The sequence below is a fragment of the Hirundo rustica genome, chromosome 7, assembly GCF_015227805.2.
Source record: "Hirundo rustica isolate bHirRus1 chromosome 7, bHirRus1.pri.v3, whole genome shotgun sequence".
NCBI lineage: Eukaryota > Metazoa > Chordata > Aves > Passeriformes > Hirundinidae > Hirundo > Hirundo rustica.
In genome coordinates this window covers 7,281,706-7,302,941 of record NC_053456.1, presented here as the reverse complement: position 1 = coordinate 7,302,941, position 21,236 = coordinate 7,281,706, and the positions used below count along the sequence as shown (strand labels likewise).

Sequence of the window (21,236 nt, the reverse complement as noted above, 5' to 3'; positions counted from 1 at the left end):
TTACCATGTGATTTATTAATAAAACATTTTTTGGAATGAGTCGGTGGAGTCACTCTTGATACTGAAATATTATTTAGCCAAAGTAATCTTCTCTAATTTATGATTAATATGCTACTGCTTATAAAAGTGGTTTTCAATTTAGAAAATACTTGTACGTAAATGTATTTTCAGTGCTATTTGAGTTCGGTAGCATATAAATGTGTTGCTTGGTGAGATATAAGTGATAAGTAGTCTTCCTTCTGTGGTATTGTTTCTTATAAAAAGGCTCCTTTTTGTTGGCATTAGAGGCAGTTTGGGAGAGGATTCCCCCAGAACAGGTAGGGCCACTTGGTTCCTTTGGTCATCCATGCCAATACTCACAATTCTGTTAGTTTGGGAAGCAGACTGTTCTGGACTGTATATTTACACCTGTTCATTAATTTTGTGAATTCTTACCTATTTGGTAATTTTGGATACTGCAATTCTTTTCTTTCCACAGTATGTTTTTACAAGGTACAACAAACCCTTTTTCAGTACATTTGCAAAAACATCCATGTTTGTTCTATACCTCTTGGGATTTATTGTTTGGAAGCCATGGAGGCAACAGTGTACTCGTGGGTTTCGTGGAAGGCATGCAGCTTTTGTAAGTATTATAACTCTGTAGATGTGATATTTGTCTGAGTTTGTACAGGAAAAAAAAAGCCTGAAAATAGAGACTAGAGAAGAGCAAAGATTACATAGTTGAGATATAAACTGGATCATGCTACAAGAAGACGTGGCAGCCAATAGCAGTTGTCATGTGAGAGGATGAGAAGCAAGAAAAAGCATTATGAGATGTAAGAAATGCTCTGCTGGGCCAGACTATTGGTCCCTGCAGCCTGGTTTTGTATCTTGAGCAATTGCAGGGGATAATTCCTCTTAGCAAGAGCTTCTGAAACTCACTGTTGGCTCTTGGTTCCCTTTAACTCCCCCAACATCTGTAACCAATGGAATCACAACTTGAACTTTGTAGTTGGGTTTTAACTCTGACTCTTTTGTCTCTGGCACAACTGTGAACTATTTGGTGACTGTTTTGAGGGGTTTAAAGTTAAGTTCAGGAAGGGTGGTAGAATTATGTTTTTGTTGTTGTTAATATTGGTTTTTTACAGCTTTTATGCATGAGTGACCTTCTGATGCCCATTCCAGAGTTAGACATAGTTTGTGCTAGAAGCTAAAATTGTTGTTATATGACAGAAATACTGGATTTTTTTCCAAAAGGTGCTGGGAAGAGCAGTTGTTCTGTGCCAGTGTTTCAAAATGTGGAACAGCAGCACTCAGGAAGCAGTAAGGCATTTGGCCTGATACTAATCTCAGATTAAAAAAAAAAAAAAAAACAACAGAAAATGGGATCCAAGAACATGCTGTTAATCAACATGTCTTTATAGAAAATAACTTGTGTGAAAGAAACTGACTTAAGATTTTCTGGATATGTTAGACTTCACTGATAGTGACAGCTGTAGGCATAACATATTTAAAGTGTTACATGGCTTTTATCTGATTTTTTTTTTTTTTTAAGAAAAGACAAAACACAGAGAACAACTAAAAAATTCTTTTGTTAAATTCTTGAGTTAAACACATAGAGCATTTAAAGTTGGCTAAATCTTAATATCATTTTTGCTAGATCAGCCTTTAATACCAAGTGTTTGTATGTAACGTGGCATGTGTTAGACTCGATGTTGTTCAGAATCATCATAAGATTATTAGGGAGTAAACAGAATTTCGTTTCTTTGATGACAGTAATGAAATACAAACTGGAATGCAATGAGTAAGAGTGCCCAGTCTGTCACATGTTGTGTGTGACTCTCATGACACTGGAATCCCAATATTTTTCCTCTTTCAAAAGAACAGTGCAGACAAGACCGTAACGTGCTTGTAGAAAATTCCTTCCCCCTCAAGAGGTGTAGTTAAATACTCAACTCTAATTATTGCAAGTGCCTTGAAATGGATAAGTTTATCTTACTTTAAGTTCTTACTTAACCTTACTTTTAAGTTCTCTTCCACATTAGAGGCTTTGTTTGGAGGTTTGCTACCATCATGGTAGAAGAGCAAGCTGCAGGTCAGGGAATGTGGGTTTGGTAAGGTGCAAAAGGGAGGAGGGAAGGGAGCTTTGCCTAAATGAAATGAAGAAAGAGCAGCTTGTTGTTAATAAATGCTCAATTGTTTAGTGGAGACTGTGTCCCTAAGGCTGAATTTTGCAGATTTTCTTTATCTAAGAGCCTCCTCCTGCATTTGTGCCAGGGTAGTTGAATTCAGTGGGGTTCTTCAAGAGGTACAAGGAAGCACTGAAATTATTTACTGAACTTGTTAGCCCTCTTGGTATTGGGGAGGCAGGCTGAGAGGAGAGAGGGAATTGTGATGGAATTATGGAAAAAGTCATAAAAAACCCTTACTCTTCAAAAATTTCAGTTACTTTGCCTTGGTATTTTATTATATTAAATTTTCTGTAATTAGTTTGCAGATGCTGAAGGTTATTTTGCTGCTTGTACAACAGATACCACTGTGAACAGTTCTCTGGTAAGTGCCTTAATTTATGAAGGTCAGTGCTTTACAATTACATGGCACAACTATCTTGACTTACTGTTTATAAAATATGGCAGTTTTAAGTGTAATAGTTTTAGTCAAAGGGAATTGGTAACTTGTATACTTAGATGTTACTAATTAAGTACTGCAAATAATGGTATTGCTTACTATAAGAAATATGGGTTCTCAGCTCAATAAAGCACTTACTTGAATGTTTCTGTAGTAGTTTGTTGAAGAATATTATCTTGTACAGAGGAAATCTTTACATATTCAACTCAGTATTGTCTCTAATAGAGTGGGGGGAAGCAACTGAGTATTGCACATGACTGTATGGATATTTTATACAGAATTACTTGAAGTGACATTTTTTCAGATGTATTCTTCATTTAATTTTTCAGGGATTTTCAACTTTATCTATCTGTATCTAAGAATAAAATCTTCCTGGTCTTTTCAATTCATTAGGATCATGTGACTCTAAAGACGGGCAATTTTGCATTAATTTATATATCTGCTAAAATTCTCATCCTAGACAAGCCTAATGAACATCAACTACCAGTTCTTTATTGTGACTTCACTTTTACAGTTTATTACTTTAATCTAAACATGTTGCTTTAAACTTGACTTGTTAGGAAAAGCTTTAATTGCTTGAAATACTTCTAAGTGCCTTTTGTATTGTACATCTTTCCCAAAGCGTTTTGATGCTTAGGGCTAGGGAAGAAAATAAGGGGTTTTAGGGTCATGGGAAAAAAATGGGTACAGGAATTTTTGTACATACATTCTGTATTTCATGTTTCTATTTTACAATTTGGACAGAAGCTATAGCTAATGATATAATATCTGTGATACTGTTGACTTACTTTGTAATTTTAAGTCAGTAGGTGTGATTTTTCTGGCCATAAGTTTTGTGCTCATGAGGATACACACAAAAGAGCACAGTTCTCTTTTAGCACTGTGTTTTACCAACATGTGTAACATACAGTATATGGTATACATGAATTTTGACAAGTCTATCCACTATGTGCAGATCTCCTTTAAGTCTGAGTCTCTTACTGTTCACCAAGCTTTTCTTTATTTAGTTTTCTAATTCACTAAATAAATTCTACTGGTTATAATTTAAATATCCTGCTTAACCGTATTTTTACTTATACTGATTCATTGCAGAGTGAACCTTTATATGTTCCTGTAAAGTTTCATGATTTGCCAACTGAAAAAAATGGCAGTAATAGTAGTGATGCAGAGAAAAGTGAGTAAAGACTTTTGGAATGCTGTAATGTTAGTTCTTTGGTGAAGGAGTTACTTTTCTCTTTGTTTAGTATAACTGCTGTCACGTTGCAGGACTTGCTTCCCTTTCCCCCCCTCCTTTTTTTCCCCCTTTTTATTCCTTTTTTGAAATCTCTCGTTGCGTGAATTGCAGTCTCATATATTTACTTTCAGGTAGAGAAAACATAGGCCTGTCGTTCAGTTTACCTTTCTTGGTCACTACAGATGCAGCCTATGTTTATCTCAAGGGACCAACTGGGTTCAGTACTTGTGATTCTTTCCTTCTGGGCTTGTAAGACCAGCAGCAGTGAGTCAGCCTCTGGAAAAACAAGCTATTGTCCTTTTTAGAGCAGGAGCAAAGCAGTCAAAGTAAGAATTTTAATAGTCTATGTGCGTTCTGGTTTTATTTAAACCTCACTATCTTGTGATAGTACCTGAAACTGGCTTAACTGTCCCAGCCAGTTGTAGAAAGGTGGGCTTCAAAACATCCAGTTAGCCAGTCCTCAGCAAAAGAGTCCCTGCTGATCAAAAGGAAGCTCTTTTAATTTCTTCGTGGCACACATTAGGAGCCACTTTGGTAGGCTCTGCTTCCAGTGGCAACGTGCACCAATCACTTCGGAATTGTTCCAGCTGCAGCTTTCCCTTTGCTTTTTCTTAGGAAATTAGGTCTTGTTTCAGATTGATTTAGGCTAATATTTGCCTGTAGTGTTTAGTGTAGTGTTTTCTTTATGGTGGAAGCTAATAAGACTAAAATAACCTTCTAAATAAAACCTGATCCTAGTTTGCAAGGTTAGTTAGAGAGTGGATTTCAAAAGGGCAAGTGACTTTATGGTCTCTGCTAAGCTTTGAGGTCTGTTGGACTTTAATCTTCTGAATGAAACATTGTCCTTGCAGTTAGGTAGAGTTGTGTGCAGGTTTTCGCTCTTTGACTATTAGACAATTAAAGAAAATCTTATATACAGAATGTTTTTCAAGATGGAATAATTCCTATCTAAAAATGTGTTGTTACATTCTCTTGATATTTTTGACAGGGAGCAGGGGTGGTGCTTTTCAGTGAGGTTTTCGTGGGTGGACAACTTACTGATTGAAAACAGTAATTCATTGTGCTTTATCTTATTAGTGGCCTCCTGAATAGCAAAATATTAGTTTAATAAATCCCGATGTCATGTCTTCTCTTTGGAAAAGAGCCTGTTATTTCTGCGATGTTGGAATCAATGGTGTGTTACAACATCATAGATTTATTTGCATATTGCTTTGGCTCAAAAAGTTTAATAATAATACTGTGTTTTGGTGTTTTTTTTGTTTTTTTTTTCTTTTGCTTTTTATCTCCTCCTCTCAAGCACCCAAAAAGCCTCGTGTGAGGTTCAGTAACATCATGGAGATCCGGCAGCTCCCATCAAGCCATGCTTTGGAGGCAAAGCTGTCCCGCATGTCATATCCAACAGTGAAGGAGCAGGAATCTATCTTAAAAACTGTAGGAAAGCTCACTGCAAGCCAAGTAGCAAAAATCAGCTTTTTCTTTTGCTTTGTGGTATGTGCTCCATAGTTTCAAAAAGCTGAAGTGAAGTTGCATTTAAAACTTGTATGATAATAGTGAATAAGTCTAGAGATGACTTGTATTCTTTAAACCTTATTTTATAAACGTACCATAAGAAGTAAAAATATTCTTGTGCTGGGCATGGATTGTGCAAGATTTAATTATGAATCTGCTGGTAGATGCTGTTGCTGCATCATGCCTCAGTTCTGGGGGGAGAGGGAGATTCCAGTGGCAGGATTTTTGAAACAGAGAAATGTAGAGGGCAGATCAGTGATACCTTTACCAGAAAGACCTTCACTGATGCTGCCAAATGGTTTCTCTGTAGTGTGGACCCATCACAGCTTTTCCTCAGATAGTAGAGCTCTTTACACGTTATTGTTACCATTACTAGTGTTATCATCAACAATATAATACCACTGATGCATGTACCAGAAAATAATGTTGTAGTTTTATCTGGGGTAGTGTCCTCATGTCCAAAACAAATCCTGTTTATTCTGTTCATGGACGCTACTGGCATGTTCATGTATTTCTGATCGAGACTAGGGAGTGATTACTTTCCTTAGAATATATCTGAAATCTTATCAACGAGATCTCAATCAAGAAGTGAGAAAACACTTGCCATTTTATTCCTTTATGGAGGAATCAAATATTTTTTAGGCGTTGAATGTAAGAGATGCTTGTTTTTAACACTGGAGATGTGTGCTGTTTTTAAGTACTCTAAAAAAACCTCATTAGGCTAACTAATGTCACATGCATTACTGAAATTTCTTTGCAGCTTTTGTGCAGTTATCATCTTGAAGCACTCTGAAACAAGTTAAAAGTACCTTTAGTTACTACAGACTAGCTATTATAATGTCATTTTAATTCTTTTTAACTTATGAAGTATGTTATTTTGTAATTAAACACATACTTGAATGTGGTTGGTTTGAGCCAATTCTAACTTTGCTGCTGTCTTTTAATGTGCCTTCCACTTTAATAGAAGTTAGAAGTGTCTTTAAGCTAAAAACATAGTTATGATTTTATTTTTGATTAAATAATCAGGGTTTTTTCTTAATGTAGGATTTTATTGCACTGAGAATCTTAAGCTCTGTTGTTGCTACCCATATAATTACAAAATTATTTTTCTTTTGCCCCAGTGGTTCTTGGCAAATTTCTCCTATCAAGAAGCTCTGTCAGATACCCAAGTTGCCATAGTTAATATCTTGTCATCAACCTCTGGTAAGTTTTATTTAACTACCAGATGTGCATTATAACACTGTTTATAACATATTAATCTCATGTTACAATGGATTTGTGTAGCATTTTTACCTGTGGATTTGACCTAAAGGAATTGAATATGTGTGTTTAGAAAATTCATTTAGTATTTGCAGAGGTTTTTTAGGGTATGATTCCCCCTTCATGATTCCCCTGCTTTTTACGTGTGTACTTTTCCAGTTACATCTGTATATTAAAGAAATATATTTGGAGTGTCATAGCTTTGAAGCTATGTAGCTTTCTGAGCAAACTACTGGCAAAACTTGATTGTATAAACTCCTCTGAATTTCTCTTGCAGGACTTTTCACATTAATCTTAGCTGCAGTCTTTCCCAGTAACAGTGGAGATCGGTTTACCCTGTCCAAATTATTAGCTGTTATTTTAAGGTAAGATAATGGGAGGGAACATTTGCTCCAAAACTCCCTAGTACAGTGAGAGGACAACTGTGGTATCTGGGACAATAAATTATACCCATCACTTTTTAGAAAAATCCTTGTTTCACAGCTGAATAGAGCAAGTGAATTAACTGCTTTTTAAATGCTTCATAGCATGAACCATTTCCAAATCTCATTCTCCCGTAGGAAACTAGATTAATTTCTGTCGGAAGTAGATGAACTTATTTTCTTGTTGTTAATTCGTGGTCTGTTTATTTTTGCGTAAATGATGAAAAAGGAAGAGGTTTGACATTCAGTGTTGTCAGCCTCTTTCATTAGATGCCTGATGTGTTGTTCTGGGAAGTTAAAAGTGGGGTTGGTTGGTTTTAACTTAGGATCACGCCTTAGCAGTTGAGAACTCTTTTTGACTTTCCAGAAGTGCGTTTTGGTTAAGTAAAAATACCTGAAGATAGAATTGTATACTTGTTTTTATTTTATCTGTTTTTGTAAAGAAATTCCTGAGCTCAAGCAATGTTTTGCATTTCTTTTTTTTTGCTAGCATTGGTGGTGTGGTGCTTGTTAACCTTTCTGGATCTGAAAAATCTGCTGGAAAAGATACAATAGGTATTTACTTATGGTTTTAATCCTGGAATAGACAGTGATCAATACCATCTTCTGACAGTACTAAGTAGTCATATAGCAAGCTCTGTGTCTTATTCATGTAACATTTCACAATCTGGTTTTTAGTTTCAATTTCTAAAACTCGCCATTTATGATAATTTTCCGCCCTATGCCTATATTGGGAAAGTATTTACACATCAGAGTTTTCTCCATTTTCCCATGTTTTTCATTTAGTAATGGATTCTGTAATCAACAGAGGTTTAGGAGAGTTGATGCTACTGTGCATAACATGTTTGGCCTATCTCAAGGGAGTATTTTTTCCATTTTTCCAGGTTCCCTTTGGTCTCTTGTAGGAGCAATGCTGTATGCTGTCTACATAGTCATGATAAAAAGGAAAGTAGATAGAGAAGATAAACTTGACATACCAATGTTCTTTGGTAAGACCAAAAGTAACTCTGCTGAAAGTTTTAGTTCAATGTGTGATTATATGATTTGCTTTCAGGCACTGAACTGTGTCTGAGTGGTAAAGGGGCTTAGAAAAGCCAAGGAAGTGGAGAAAGTCTCTTACTCCCAGGGTTATGAGTCCTTTAGACACCTGTTGTGTGAATTGTTCCTTGTTTAGAGCTTTAACAGGTATACAGACAGCCCCACTGACTTAATGAGATTTCTAATTTTTATTTTCTTTTCAATTTCAAAGCTGTAAATACGTGATGCAAATTTAGTTTGTGAATTTCAGGTTAAGTTTCTTACATTTGTTTCCCTTGAAAGATTTAAAATACTGCTTCATGGCTGCTTTTCTATATGCATACTGTCAAAATAGCAGATTTTAGCTGAGATTTTGGTTATATTGAAGAATATTTATTGTGATTTACTTAATACTGTTTTTATATTCAGGTTTTGTAGGACTGTTTAATCTGTTGCTGCTGTGGCCAGGGTTCTTCCTGCTTCACTATACTGGGTTTGAAGCATTTGAGTTTCCCAATAAACTGATATGGATGTGCATTGTCATAAATGGCCTTATTGGAACAGTTTTGTCAGAGTTCCTCTGGCTGTGGTATGTACTCCATATGTTGAATACATTTCACATGAATTATCTTTCCTCTGTTCTCAGATGTTGAGATGTAAAATTGTCTAGGTTGGCGTTTGTGCCCTTTTTCATTTTTTTTTTTCTGTCCACATGTGCATTTTTAGCACTGTCACAATGTCCTGTTAAGACAACAGCTAACTTTAAGAAGTAGCTGATGTGTTCCTGTAGTAATTAAGTACTGTGTGCTTAGTTTGTTCCAGAATTAACAAAGAGACTTTGTGCTACAGAGTTGCAGTAACAAAAGGAGAGTATGGATTGTGTTGTAGGAGTTCTGTGACAATATTGCAACAGAAGATCAAGGTGGAGTAGATGGAGTTCCACAAAAACCTTTCGGTTTTTTTAGGGGCTGTGGATTTTTGGTTGGTTGGTTGGTTTTTTTCAAATTTGAAGTTATATATGTATTTTAATAGTTTTTTGCTTATTGGCAAACTTTTATACCAGACCTAGGTATAAATGCATTGTAGCATATGTTCCTTTGCAGTTGAACTTGTTTGTTGATACAATATTTTTGTGATTATATCTGATGTGTAAGATGAGACTGCAGCTCAGTATCAGTGTCAGGTTAAGTGTAATTTTAATTTAGGCAAAATAACAAACAAACACATAAACCCCCCCAAACCTCAAACATTGTCTGTTGTCCCAAAATCAAGTACTAGCATAGGGCTAAGTATATGGGTGTGCATAGAGTTTTTACATACAAGATATTTGTTTGATTACTCAGAATGATATTCCAGGCTAGTTTTACTTCCTTTTCTCTAGAGTTTTGGATTGGGACTAATTACAGAGTTTGTGCTGATATCATTCTTTACCAGTCCAGTGTGCCACTAGTATAGTCTTATGTACTTTTTTGGGAAATAAATAATACCATTTAATCTACTTATTTACTCCACCCAACTAAATAATGTAGGGATACATGTGACTTTTCTTTTTTTTTTTTTTCTTTTTTTTAACCTGCTGATAAATTTTTATTGGACTCTCTACCATTTACTCATTTACAGTTTTCTGTGGACAGGTTGCTTGTAATTCAGAAGCAGCCTCTTACGCTGTAGAGAGTCATGGTATGGAAACAAAATGCAGATTTTTCTAGATGAAGTTACTGCATGTGAAATAGGGGAATTTCCATCATCTCAAAAGATTGGTATGGGAATTAAGCCTCAGCCCAGAAGACGTCCATTGCCTAATTAAGAATTCTATGTACTTTCTCAGATTTATGATGGACTGTGATGGTGTGAGTTAATTTTTGATTATTAAACAGTAACTAACAGTTCATCAAATGTCTTCCTTATTTGATGCATTACTTTTATTGTCTTTTAAGCAAGACCTCATTATTATAATTATTATTTATTGTCATTAAATTGTATAATTGTTACTATTTTTTTGTCTTTTAGGGGCTGCTTTCTTACCTCATCACTGATAGGCACACTTGCCCTAAGCCTTACAATACCTCTGTCCATAATAGCTGACATGTGCATGCAAAAGGTAAGGTACTACTAAATTTTGATCATTATTTACAGAATTTCTTCCAATTAAATTCCTTGTGTTTTTTGGTACAAGAGATTAGTCACGTTTTGCACATGGAATGTTTCCAGCCAAAAAAGAGGCTTTGCTGTTCAGTGTTTTTACAAGTAAATTGTAATAAGCACCTTTGGACTTCTGAAACTTTGTGCATGTAAAAATGGAGTTAAAAAAACCCCAAACACAAATGGCTATTTTGCTTTTCCTTCATGTCAGTGTGGATTTTGGAAAATAAGTCAGAAAAACAAAAGCAAGTATAAGAAAAGAAAAGTCAGAAACACTTAGACCCTGAATAAATACTTTTGTAATGAACATATGATAGGCAGCATGTTTTATGTTAGTCTAACTGCATATTCCAGCATGGAAATAGAGCAAACACTGCAGTGATTCCAGCAATAGTAAAACGTTTGTTGATATGACGGTTGTATTTGTGTTGCTCTTACAGCATCAGCAATACACACTTGAGACATAAATTGTTATGGGATGGTAAATAACTCATGATAACCGTAAAGGAAACAAGGAATAAAATATCTGTAGACTCCTCTTCCAAAATTCACTTTCATGAGGTTAAATTAGGTTTATATTTAGTGATAATGCTGGTAGTAAAAAAAATAATAATTTTATATGTAGGTTTGTGTGTCAGTACACATTTTAGATATACACAGATTTGTGTGCATGTGCAAATACATTGGTAGAGGTCTATATATATATATAGTTACTTATATCAATATATGAAAATTTTAGGTTGTCTTCTGAAGTGATTCATCTAAACTTTCTTCTGGGATACACTGAAAAATGGACTATGCTTTTCTAATTCCCAGTAAACAGCTTAATCTCTAGGCTGTTTATTCTGAGTAAACACAGAGTCCGAATCTTGTAAAATTAATTTATTCTTCACGTACTAATGCAACACGGAGGCATTTCAAGTAGCAGAAATGTCTGCAAAGCTCTGTTGGATGACTTTCAGCTGACATTGGTAACAAAAGGGCAAATTACCTTTTTAACTCATGTTGTGGGAAGTAAATCATTTCTGTTTTACATTTCAGAAAATAAATTACTCGTCTTAGAACCACAAGTGAGGGACCCTGATTAAAGGCAAAGTGCTGTAGTCTTTGAGGTTTTTGCACAGGTGTATTTGTGCAGGTCTGTCTCTGTCATAGAGACATCAGAACATCCTAAGCCAGGCTCTGTGCACACTGGTCTCCTGTCCACATCTCAGATGACCTGACAGAAATTTTAGCTTCCAGCTTCAGGCTGCCTGATTAGTGCCTCTGGCCAGCTTTGTTTTTACTTAAAAGAAACCTGATTAAAATGTCAATATGCTATTAAATGGCATGGTAATTATACAATATTCATAATTGCTAACTTTCTGGATATTTATTTTTCTGTAATTTTCTAACATAAATATGGATCTTAGGAAATCACAACCGGGTTTCTAATGACCAGTTCCTTTTGGCAACTTAGGAGTTGTGAATTTCATTAGAAGTCAGTTGGGAAATGTAGGGCTTAACCATTGCAGTTGATGAGATCTTTGAGGAGGATCATCAGTGTACCAAAGGTGAATCTGTTTTCTCCAAAATCTTCAATTTTGCATCTTTTCTCCACATGGGGGGGCCATGCTCATGGCTCTGTCATCCCGAGGCAGGTCCCAGGCTCTTCCTGTCCTCATGCCCTTGGTTTGGAGTCACAGAGCCGTGGAATGGTTTGGGTTGGAATGGACTTTAAAAATCATTGCTTTCCTACCTGTGGAATATCCAGGACACTTTCTCCTTGGCACCAGAGACACAACTAAAAACCTAAAAAAAAAAACCTATTTGGAAACAGCAGTCTTCATTCAGCTCCCAGTGCAACAGAATGTTCCATTGTAAAGAATGGATCAGTGGGAACAGGGTATGCAGTTCTTGCAAGAAGCAATAACTACAGAAATTGTACTAAATAACTCACACTGTTTAAAATAAACTGCATCTCAAACTTAAAATAACAATCATTCCAAATATACAGCATGTTAATTCTTTTTTAAGCTATCTAGTGAACGATGTTTATGTTTCAATTCCAGGTGCAGTTTTCCTGGTTATTTTTTGCAGGAGCAGTACCTGTATTTTTTTCATTTTTCATTGCGACTCTCTTGTGTCACTATAACAACTGGGATCCAGTGATGGTGGGAATCAGAAGAATTTTTGCCTTTATTTGTAGAAAACATCGAATTCAGAGGTAGGGCAGTCTACAAACTAAACCCTGTCTCTTTAACCTTTCCATTACCCTTTTATGAGCCACAATACTCACACTCTGTTTCTTTTGTGTTCAGGTATACTAATTTCTTAATAGCAGTAGTTGCCAATCCATTTATTAACCTATGTAATGCTCAGAAAAGGGAAAGATGCGACATCTGTTTACCTTTTAAAAGAAGTTTCCTAGTGTTTGTCATGGTTTTTTCCCTTAATGCACCTATGGTAGTTTACCCAGCACGTGCAGTGAAAATTGTGCAACCTTGAGTACACTTCATGTACTTAAGGAGCCTTTGCGTGCTCTAGTGGCTAAAGTTCAAACAGTTGAACTCTCGGTGCTTGTGTTGGCTTCATAACAACCAATTTAACGTTACTGTAGGAGTGTCAATAAATGTGTTTTCTTTTAAGAATGCCAGAAGAAAATGAGCAGTGTGAAAGCCTCATCCCTATGCACAGCGTTTCACAGGATGGAGACAGCTGCTGTTCATAGACACAAGGTAAACCTTTAATAGACTCAAACAATGCACAGGAAGGTGAGGATGGGTTTTCATGGTGGAATTTGTGTTATGCAAGGACACATTTTTAAAGAGCATGCAGTCAAGAGTTTTAAAGTGTATCTTCAAAGTTATTATTACTACTTGTTGCCAAGCATTATTCTCACAGTTCTTGGTCAATGGTTTTGAAATGTAATTTTTTTTTACTAAAGAGTATTACAAAGTTCATCCAAAAGTGGATGTGAGTCAGTGCACTAGAAGAGCCTTACAACTTCGTGGCGTGGGTGATGTGTTTGGAAAACATCTGAAGTAAATAATTCGCTCTTTAGTGCTGTTGAGGTCTCAGTTTGGGCTGCTGCTGCTCATGAAAAACACCAACCATTTAGGAACGTTTAAAGAACATCACCAGACTTTGTCATTGCGAGTCCAAAAAGTGGAAAGGAGCCCTTGTGTTTGTGGTTGACAAGAATTAAGTTGGTAAATTCCATTAAATATTAGGCTAAGTATTTCCCATGATGAGCACAGGGCAAGTGGACTAGAATAGCTAAAGAGTTTGCAAAATATCCCCCTTTAAGAGGAGGTTACACAAATCTCTGAAAGGAATTACATGGTTTGTCAGTACTGGCTTGGAGCATTAAAGCAGACAGAGTTTAGCATTCTCCTACCCCTGTGCTTCGGGGTTTTCAATAATGCTTGCAGAATTACATGAGAAGTATATTTTTATTTTCCAATGTTAATTAAACTTAATAATGAAATTAAAAATACACTAACCAAAACAGTAATTGTGATGTCTTAAGACATGGAGTTATTTCTTTTGTTAGTAAGATGGAAACAAATACTTATGGTAATTCCTCTTTTGTAATCCTGAGTTATGTATCCCTGATAATTTTTTTCTTCTTCTTCTTAGTTTAAAAATGGAATGATGCCCAGCGAAGAGACAATCTTCTGGAAAAGTCCCTAAGGAATTGTGTGTCAGTGCCTATTCTGAATTTGTAGTAAAAATAAGAAGTTTCAGTTCTTTTGAAACTCTAAACTTTTTCTTGCTTTCATCTGATTTTATAAATGAACAGATTTACTACATGCCTGTCACCATAGGGAGTTTTAGCCCATCTGAACAACCAACCTGCCTTATAACACTTGAGCTGGTGACATTACTTGACAAAATCAAGAAAGCAAATGCTGTTAAGTGATTTCTTTCTTTTTTTAAGTCACAATTTTGTTAAATGCTGGACAATATTATTTTTAAAAGATACTTTGAAGTGAGTTATGTAAATAAGTTTGCAGGTCATCAAGTCTTACAGGCTTTCAGATGAAAAGCTAAATAGATATGTTACCTGTAGTAGGTACAAATTAAATTTTTTATGTTGTATAAACTATTTGCATATTAATAGATGAAAATAGAAAAAAATAATTTATTAAGTGCATTCTTATAATTACTGAGGCAGGATCTTTGTACGGTCCTGGAACACTACATATATAATGTCTTGGGCCATTTTGAGTAGCCTTGTAATGGCAATGGGTGCTGATGTTTAAAAATCAAAAAAATTGCTCAACAATCAGGAATGCTTAAAATTTCAGTGAACGGTAAAGTATTTCTAATCACAATACGTTTGGGTATACATTCTTTTACATGTTTTAAAACAGACTGGTTCTGTAACTCATTCTCAATCCCAGTTGTCTCTCTGACATGAAAATTTTCAGTTGTAGCTGCCACACTGTGAAAGAGATCAAATTAATTGTGAAAGTTTTCAGTCAGTGGATTGGCACTGCACTGACCTGCTAAGCAATATGAAAAGGAGAGGTGTTTGCATTGATTTTTCTTTCCCCCCAGCTGTATTAATAAATTCATTCTAAAACTGATAATTATCTTCCTTCCACTGCAGTGTTTTATCCTTTTTAATCCAGAGAATCTATTATAATTATATTCAGGAATATTTGAAATTAGTTCCATGCCATGTTCCAGCTCCTGGCCTATAAGACACTTAGATCAAAGTTAATTTTGGCTTTTAATGGATTTTATTTTTTTATAATGAATGTAAGATGGATTTTTTAGCCAGGAGTATTTTCTTCCACATAACAAGGTTATTAATAATATAGAGTATTTCTACTGTCCCTCCACACAAATACAGAAGGATGACAAAGCAGAAATGCCTATTTGTGTTTTGGCACTCAGTAATGATCCTTCCAAAAGCAATTTTGTCATTTTGGTAATAAAACTATTATTTGAGAGGGAATGCAGGAAAGCAGCATGCTTAAGATTTACATTTATAGAAGAATTCGAGCCAGCAACTGGAATTTAATATAAGAACTGTGTGTAGAGAAGGAAGACAAAATGAACCTGGGGCTATTCTGTTCAAATATTTAATCTTTATCAAGTTTCTCCTTCCTGTTTTTAGTACTGGATTGCGCTGCAAACTTGGTGATCTGAGGCATCTCTTTTAGATGAGATAGTAAGTCCTTCTTGGACACTAAAATAAGAATTAAAAAAACCCCAAACCAACCACAACAAAATCACAAACCCAAAAGAGACAAGAAGGTCAATTAAATTTCACAGTTAAATTTCCAAACCCCACAAGTAGAGGGGTTGAAAATGCAGTATGTTGCACTAGTTTCATTTTGGTAGAATTTTCAGTCATTTTTTGATCTGTGGCGTTTCCTTAGGTTTTGGTTTTGTCCTTCAAAATTATGACAAATTTAGAGGATGTTTGCTTTAACTTTTTTTCAAGAAGTATTGTTAATGCCTGCTCACAAGAAAGAAAAAAGTCTCTTTTCAGTTAATGAAATGTTTCAATAAGATCCTTCAGAATATTTGATACCAGCCATTAACTCCAAATTTGAATCAGCTGGGATTTGGGGCATCAGTGCTTTAAACCTGGGAAAACCGAGTTTGCTTTCAGATGGGCAATGACAGTATTTGTAGCAAAATTTTCTTTTACTGGTTTTTTGTTATTGGTTGTGTGAACAGGATTACATCTGTAATGTCAAATACGCAGTTGCTATTTGTATTTGCCCTTATGTTCATGGCTTAAAGTCAAAGATCATCATAGCCTCCCATGTATATGACTGTTGATTTGTACTATTCATTAGTTTGAGAGGTTAAGAAGTACTAAGAGAATATTTTTCTGTCTCTGACCCCAGAAATGGTGAAGAACATTCAGTAAACCCAAAGTCAGGGCTTTCCGAGTGTTTTTGTTTTTAACAAAAATGTGCTAACTTTTTTTTTTAATAATATATGAAATATTTCTTATCTCGTGGCACTAGGTAACTTAAGCTATGTTTTTGCATTAAAATACAGTTCTTTAAATAGCAGGAACAAAACAAACTGTTCTTGCTGAAAGGATTTTTAAACAGTGGTGCCCCTGTAGTTACAAGAAATGTGTTAACACTTTTAATTCCAGAAGCTATGACATACAACATTGTTCCTGCATTTAATAGAATGTGATGGAGTTTTTTCTACAAAACCTTGTGATTTTTAGTACAATGATATTTTATAAATATAACGTCTGATTTGAAATGTAAATTGCATCACTCTCTAATGGATGTTTGGTAAATGCACAAGAGATTTAGCTTTGATTCTCAGGTACCTCTGATGCAATGGATGGAGAAGTGCTGGGTTTTTCTTCCCCCCAAGACACAACTGGAATGTGAAAGAGCTCCCATGAATGCTTTACCTCTGTGTGGTAGCGTGTATTGTCATTGCTCTTACTGTTTCAATTTGGGAATGTCTTCATTCTGACTTACTTCTTGTAGGAACCACTTACGCTTTAGAAAAATAATGTGTTTTGTCGAGCATTTCTTTGACTGTCACTGGATGGTGAAGGAACAGTGATTTCCCAGGCCTGCAAAATGGGAAATGAATACTGCGTGTTGCTCTGTCAAACAGTTGAACTAATTCCTGTAATCCTTCGAGGCAACCAGCAATTTCTTCTGTGCGTGCAATTGAGGTTTTAGGGCTGTTTGGCTTTTATATATGAAGGAAATTATGATAATTTGCCAAAAGCTACAGAGCATGCCTTTGCTTTTAGGGTTTTAGTGAGTCTTGCCTAGTTTGATAAGCAGTCTGCTGCAGTTCAGAACAAAGGCAGAAAAGGATTGCAGTTTCTCTGGCCACTTGGTGTTTGGTTTCAGTCGTGCTGAAAATGCGTTCACTACAAGGGAGCACGTGCAGATGTAATGCTGGTTCAGCAAGGGATGGAAATACCACATCTGTAGCAGTCTGGGGCACATGAGGGCTCCTGAAGGCACTGAGGGCTTGCTCTTTGGCTTTCCAATCTTCACTGCATCCTGCTCCTCAGCTTCTGCCCTCTGGGAATGCCTGTAGGGGCTGTGGGACAGGGCTGGTGTGGCTGGCCATGGAGAGGGGCTGCAGGGGCTGCACACAGACTCAGCAGCTGGGGGCTGAGGCACAGCCTGGGTGTCCCTGTGGGGATTTTTGTGGAAAGGGGATTCTAAGCTGGGCTGTTGTTCAGCCAGGGGAGCTGCAGGTGATTCTTGTTCTATTCACAGCAGACCTCCTTGGAGTGTACTAGCAGAAACTGGAGAGCCTGCAAGTTGCTTTTCTTGGTGTGTGCTGCTGTGATTGCCATTCCTGTCACAGTACTCATGCCTAGGTACCGCTGCTCACAGCTGTGATGGCTTTAAATAAGGTGGCAAAGCGATTTCTTTGTAATTCTTGGTTCCATTTCTCTTAGTGTTGAATGTTGTCTTTCTTATTTCCTACTGAAAGATCTTCCTCTCTTAGGGAAATGATGTTACTGAGCTGAACTGAGCTATCAGAGGTCAGGGAAAACCAGTTAAATTTTGGAGACAGGCCGAGTGTATGGACACACTTTGAATTTCGTATGGAAATAGGCCTCGGAAAGGCAGAGTGTAAATGAAGTGAAGAACTGGCATGCTCAAAAATCAAGCAACAAACTGATGTGACTATCACAATGTTGGGTCATGTAGGTAACTGTGGGATGGTACTTTGAATCAGTTTCCTTTACTTGGGATAAGTTTTGAGTTCGTTACCATTTCTGTTGTGGCTGTCACGTGTAGTGCCTGCGATTTAATAGTTATAACTCCAGTAACATTTATGTGATTCATAAACTGTTGTTATGCATTCTTTCCCTATCTAATCCACGAGTTCATCAATGTTGTATTTTGTTTTACACGATCATTGCAGGGCATGATTTCTCAGGGAAATATGGATGATACCATACATTGTGAGAGCCGATAACTAATTCCTGCTTTTAAAATCGCTACAAACATTTCCAGGTTTCACTCAAACATTTCACATCATGTAACTTCCATGTCGAATTTCCTTAGGCTTGTCAGGTAAATCATGATGAGAATGTTAAGAGCATTTAAAGATGTCAATAAAATTTACTCTGCCCAACACTTTGTTACTTTTTGGAGAAATGTCTGTTCTAAGGTGATGTTGAAATGTGTGTGATTTTCTATTTTATTGTCCTCTTTGCCATAGAAATGAATAGTTACTCTGCTGATTTTGAGGCTGCACTTCTGGCATGACAGTGACATTAACTTTCAGGGTCAGGCAGTGCTGTAATAATACATAATCTGATCCTGGGATAGATCAGTGTAAATGTCTAACATAAATATATTAATTTATATCATTAAATTTTTACGAAGTCTAGTCACTTGGGGAGATTTTTTTGTTTGTTTTTCCAGTAAAGTTACTTTGGCTAGAATGGGACTTTATCCAAAGCCCATGAGGGTCATTGACAGCATTAATAAAGTAAAATTTTATTGAAAAGAACTCTGCAGTCAGGTTGACCTTTGTGCCTTTGCAGTATTTCTGTCTGCAGCATGTATTTGGAGTGGTTTGCTTTAAGACCTCGTCTAAATGGAGGGATTTTAGTGCTGGTAAGTTGGTAAAAACGCTGCTGTTACTGATCACAAAAGATATTTCCACATAGCCAGTATGCAGCTTAATTATTTAGAAGGTGAATTTGTCTTGCTACATGACTTTTGTTTAAAATCAGCAGCATGAGAAATATTAACCCCTGCACTTCGCTGTATACTTCTTTTGTCCATAGTGATGAGACCATGTGCTCGTGGTCATCAGCCTTGAGCATCAGCTTCCTCTTGATGATTTCTGCTCTGACATTTCCATTTCCATGCCCTGTTGCATTCATTGCAAAGTGAATTTCCTCTCTAGGTAAAGCCAGTTTAATTGTATTTTGACTGCCCTAGTCCTCTGTGGTGTTAGAAATCTGACATAAAACATAAATCTGACATGTAATGTGACTACTTGGAGATCTGTGTTCTCACCCTTGTCATTACATCTGGTGTTAGTAGGTAACCAGACCTTTTCTGGATATGCATGTCATGATGTGGAATGCATCCAGAATTCCATCTGGCTTTCACTTGCTACTTTTAAAAAGCATAAAGGGCTTTTCTCTGAGGATTTTTGTAGAAAATAGCTGTTTAGTTCTACAAGTTCAGAGTCCTTTAACTGCATCGCAATTTATAAAGTTGCATCCAGTGTTCCCTTTCTTTTATTAATGACCTTCTGAAGGTTTTTTTCAGGGAAGGTGCACAATTTTCTTTATGTTCCACAGACGAAATATGATTGGATACGGAAATGGCCTCAGAAATAAAAATTCAGGGCTGTTTATTCTATAGTTCTTCACATATGTTCCTGATTTTTTCCCACTTTTTTTAAGAAAACTAATCAAAACCCCACACTTATCAAGCTGAGGGGAATTAGCCATTTAGCAGAGAACTAATTTTATAATATGCAAATAGTTGTATTTTTATCAATGATACCAGTCAATGTATTACTGATGTTGCCAGTCCACAAGTCTTCCTTGTCTGTGTCACAGGTGACAGTCTGACTTCTTGCATACCAATCAAGTTAATTCCACTGCCAGAATTTCTAAAATGTTTTAGAAGCTACGTTTTCCTCTAGCTAGGGGTGCAGCAGGGGCTTTCCAGCCAATGTCACTTTCCTATTGCAGAAGAAAAAAATTATAACAGAAATGTTAGTTGAAAATCAGGAATATTACTAGGAAAGTAAGAATTATATGCTGTAAAATCATTGGGGTAATTTCTTGCATAGCCTAATTCCACATAGGAAGTTCTTGGGCAGTAGTTTATTGGATTGATCTCTGGTTGATCTTGATATAACATAGAAAGTAGATATTTTAAATAATCATTTCATATTGAAGCTGAAGGCTTAAATTAAGCCCTGTGATTGGTAAAAAAAAAAAAATCTTGGAAAAATGTTATACTAGGACACTTGGGAGTTATTTATTGTTAATGGTTTGGTTTTTTTGAAGTCCATCCAATGCAGTTACAAAGGAATGCTCTGTTAATTGGCACTCGTGAGAGGCTGTTTACACAGGGCTACGTGGAAAGCAGTAGCAGGTGCTGGAGTTGATGTTATCTGAATGGAATTACAGAAATGTACTAAGTATGAGGTACAACTTCAGCGTTGTGGAGCTGAAGGGGTGCTTGTAATGATGTAAAATTTGTGTAAGGTCCCTTTGGAGTAGGTATTAGTAAAACAAAATTGTTTATGAAACCTTGAGTTATGAAACTCCTGAAACTTGAGTGCATTAAAAGATGCACAAAACCAGTTGTAGTTTTGATGGTTGTTCTGGCGTTGTGTTTTCAGGGAATTCTCAGTTAGACTTCTCAAGTGGAAGCTGCTTTAACTGAAGAGCTTTCACCTGAAGAAACTTTTTTTTTTTCCCCTGAAAGTCTGTACAGTTTGCTGATAATTCAGATGTTCTGGGAGCACAGCAAGTTCCAGATATCCAAGTATCCTATATGAAACATCTTTATGCATCATCTTTTAACCATTTTCCTCAGCAAATGCAAAACGTGAATTGCTAATGTGTATTGCATTTGCACTTGAAAACCTGATTTCAGAGTGTGTTAAACCTTGATCTATTTTTGATAAAAAAGAAATGTAGCATTTTAATCTAATTTCCATTTAATGGCAAGGATATTCATGCAGAGAAAAACGTATATCAGGGTTTGATGTAGTGATTTTTAAGCCAAGAAAACAGCAGGATGGCAGTGGTAAATCTGAAATGAAGATGCACATCTCTTCAGAAACTCTGGTTTCCTCCTGCCCTCTTTATACCAAATTGTGTCTCCATTATTCCAGGATAATACAGGTGAAGCAAGAACCAGAGTTTTTAGCCTTTGTTCTCTAAAAGTGAACACTGGCTTTTGCCTGGGGTGTCTTTGTCCTGTCACTTCATTTTCTGATGGGAGGTCAGTTAAATAAAAAAATATAGAGTAAGTATTTTTAATTAAAATCAGATTTAAGCTATTAATTATTTTGAAATTCTCTATATTAATAGAGATCTAATGAAT

General features: G+C 36.1%; 1 protein-coding gene across 3 annotated transcripts in view; it reads left to right on the top strand.

The window, feature by feature from the left end:
- The window catches only part of SLC35F5 (solute carrier family 35 member F5), a 29,823-nt gene extending 11,539 nt beyond the window's left edge, over window positions 1–18,284 (top strand). For all 3 annotated transcript variants that reach the window (XM_040069293.2, XM_040069292.2, XM_040069294.1), the window contains 13 exons: window positions 479–622; window positions 2,470–2,532; window positions 3,700–3,781; window positions 5,139–5,329; window positions 6,472–6,553; window positions 6,888–6,975; window positions 7,523–7,587; window positions 7,917–8,021; window positions 8,479–8,638; window positions 10,060–10,150; window positions 12,243–12,397; window positions 12,820–12,908; window positions 13,813–18,284. In XM_040069293.2, the coding sequence (XP_039925227.1) occupies window positions 479–622; window positions 2,470–2,532; window positions 3,700–3,781; window positions 5,139–5,329; window positions 6,472–6,553; window positions 6,888–6,975; window positions 7,523–7,587; window positions 7,917–8,021; window positions 8,479–8,638; window positions 10,060–10,150; window positions 12,243–12,397; window positions 12,820–12,901 (1,308 nt within the window). In that variant the 3' untranslated portion in view covers window positions 12,902–12,908; window positions 13,813–18,284. The remainder of the gene's footprint in view (window positions 1–478; window positions 623–2,469; window positions 2,533–3,699; window positions 3,782–5,138; window positions 5,330–6,471; window positions 6,554–6,887; window positions 6,976–7,522; window positions 7,588–7,916; window positions 8,022–8,478; window positions 8,639–10,059; window positions 10,151–12,242; window positions 12,398–12,819; window positions 12,909–13,812) is intronic.
- Window positions 18,285–21,236: the final 2,952 nt, after the last annotated feature.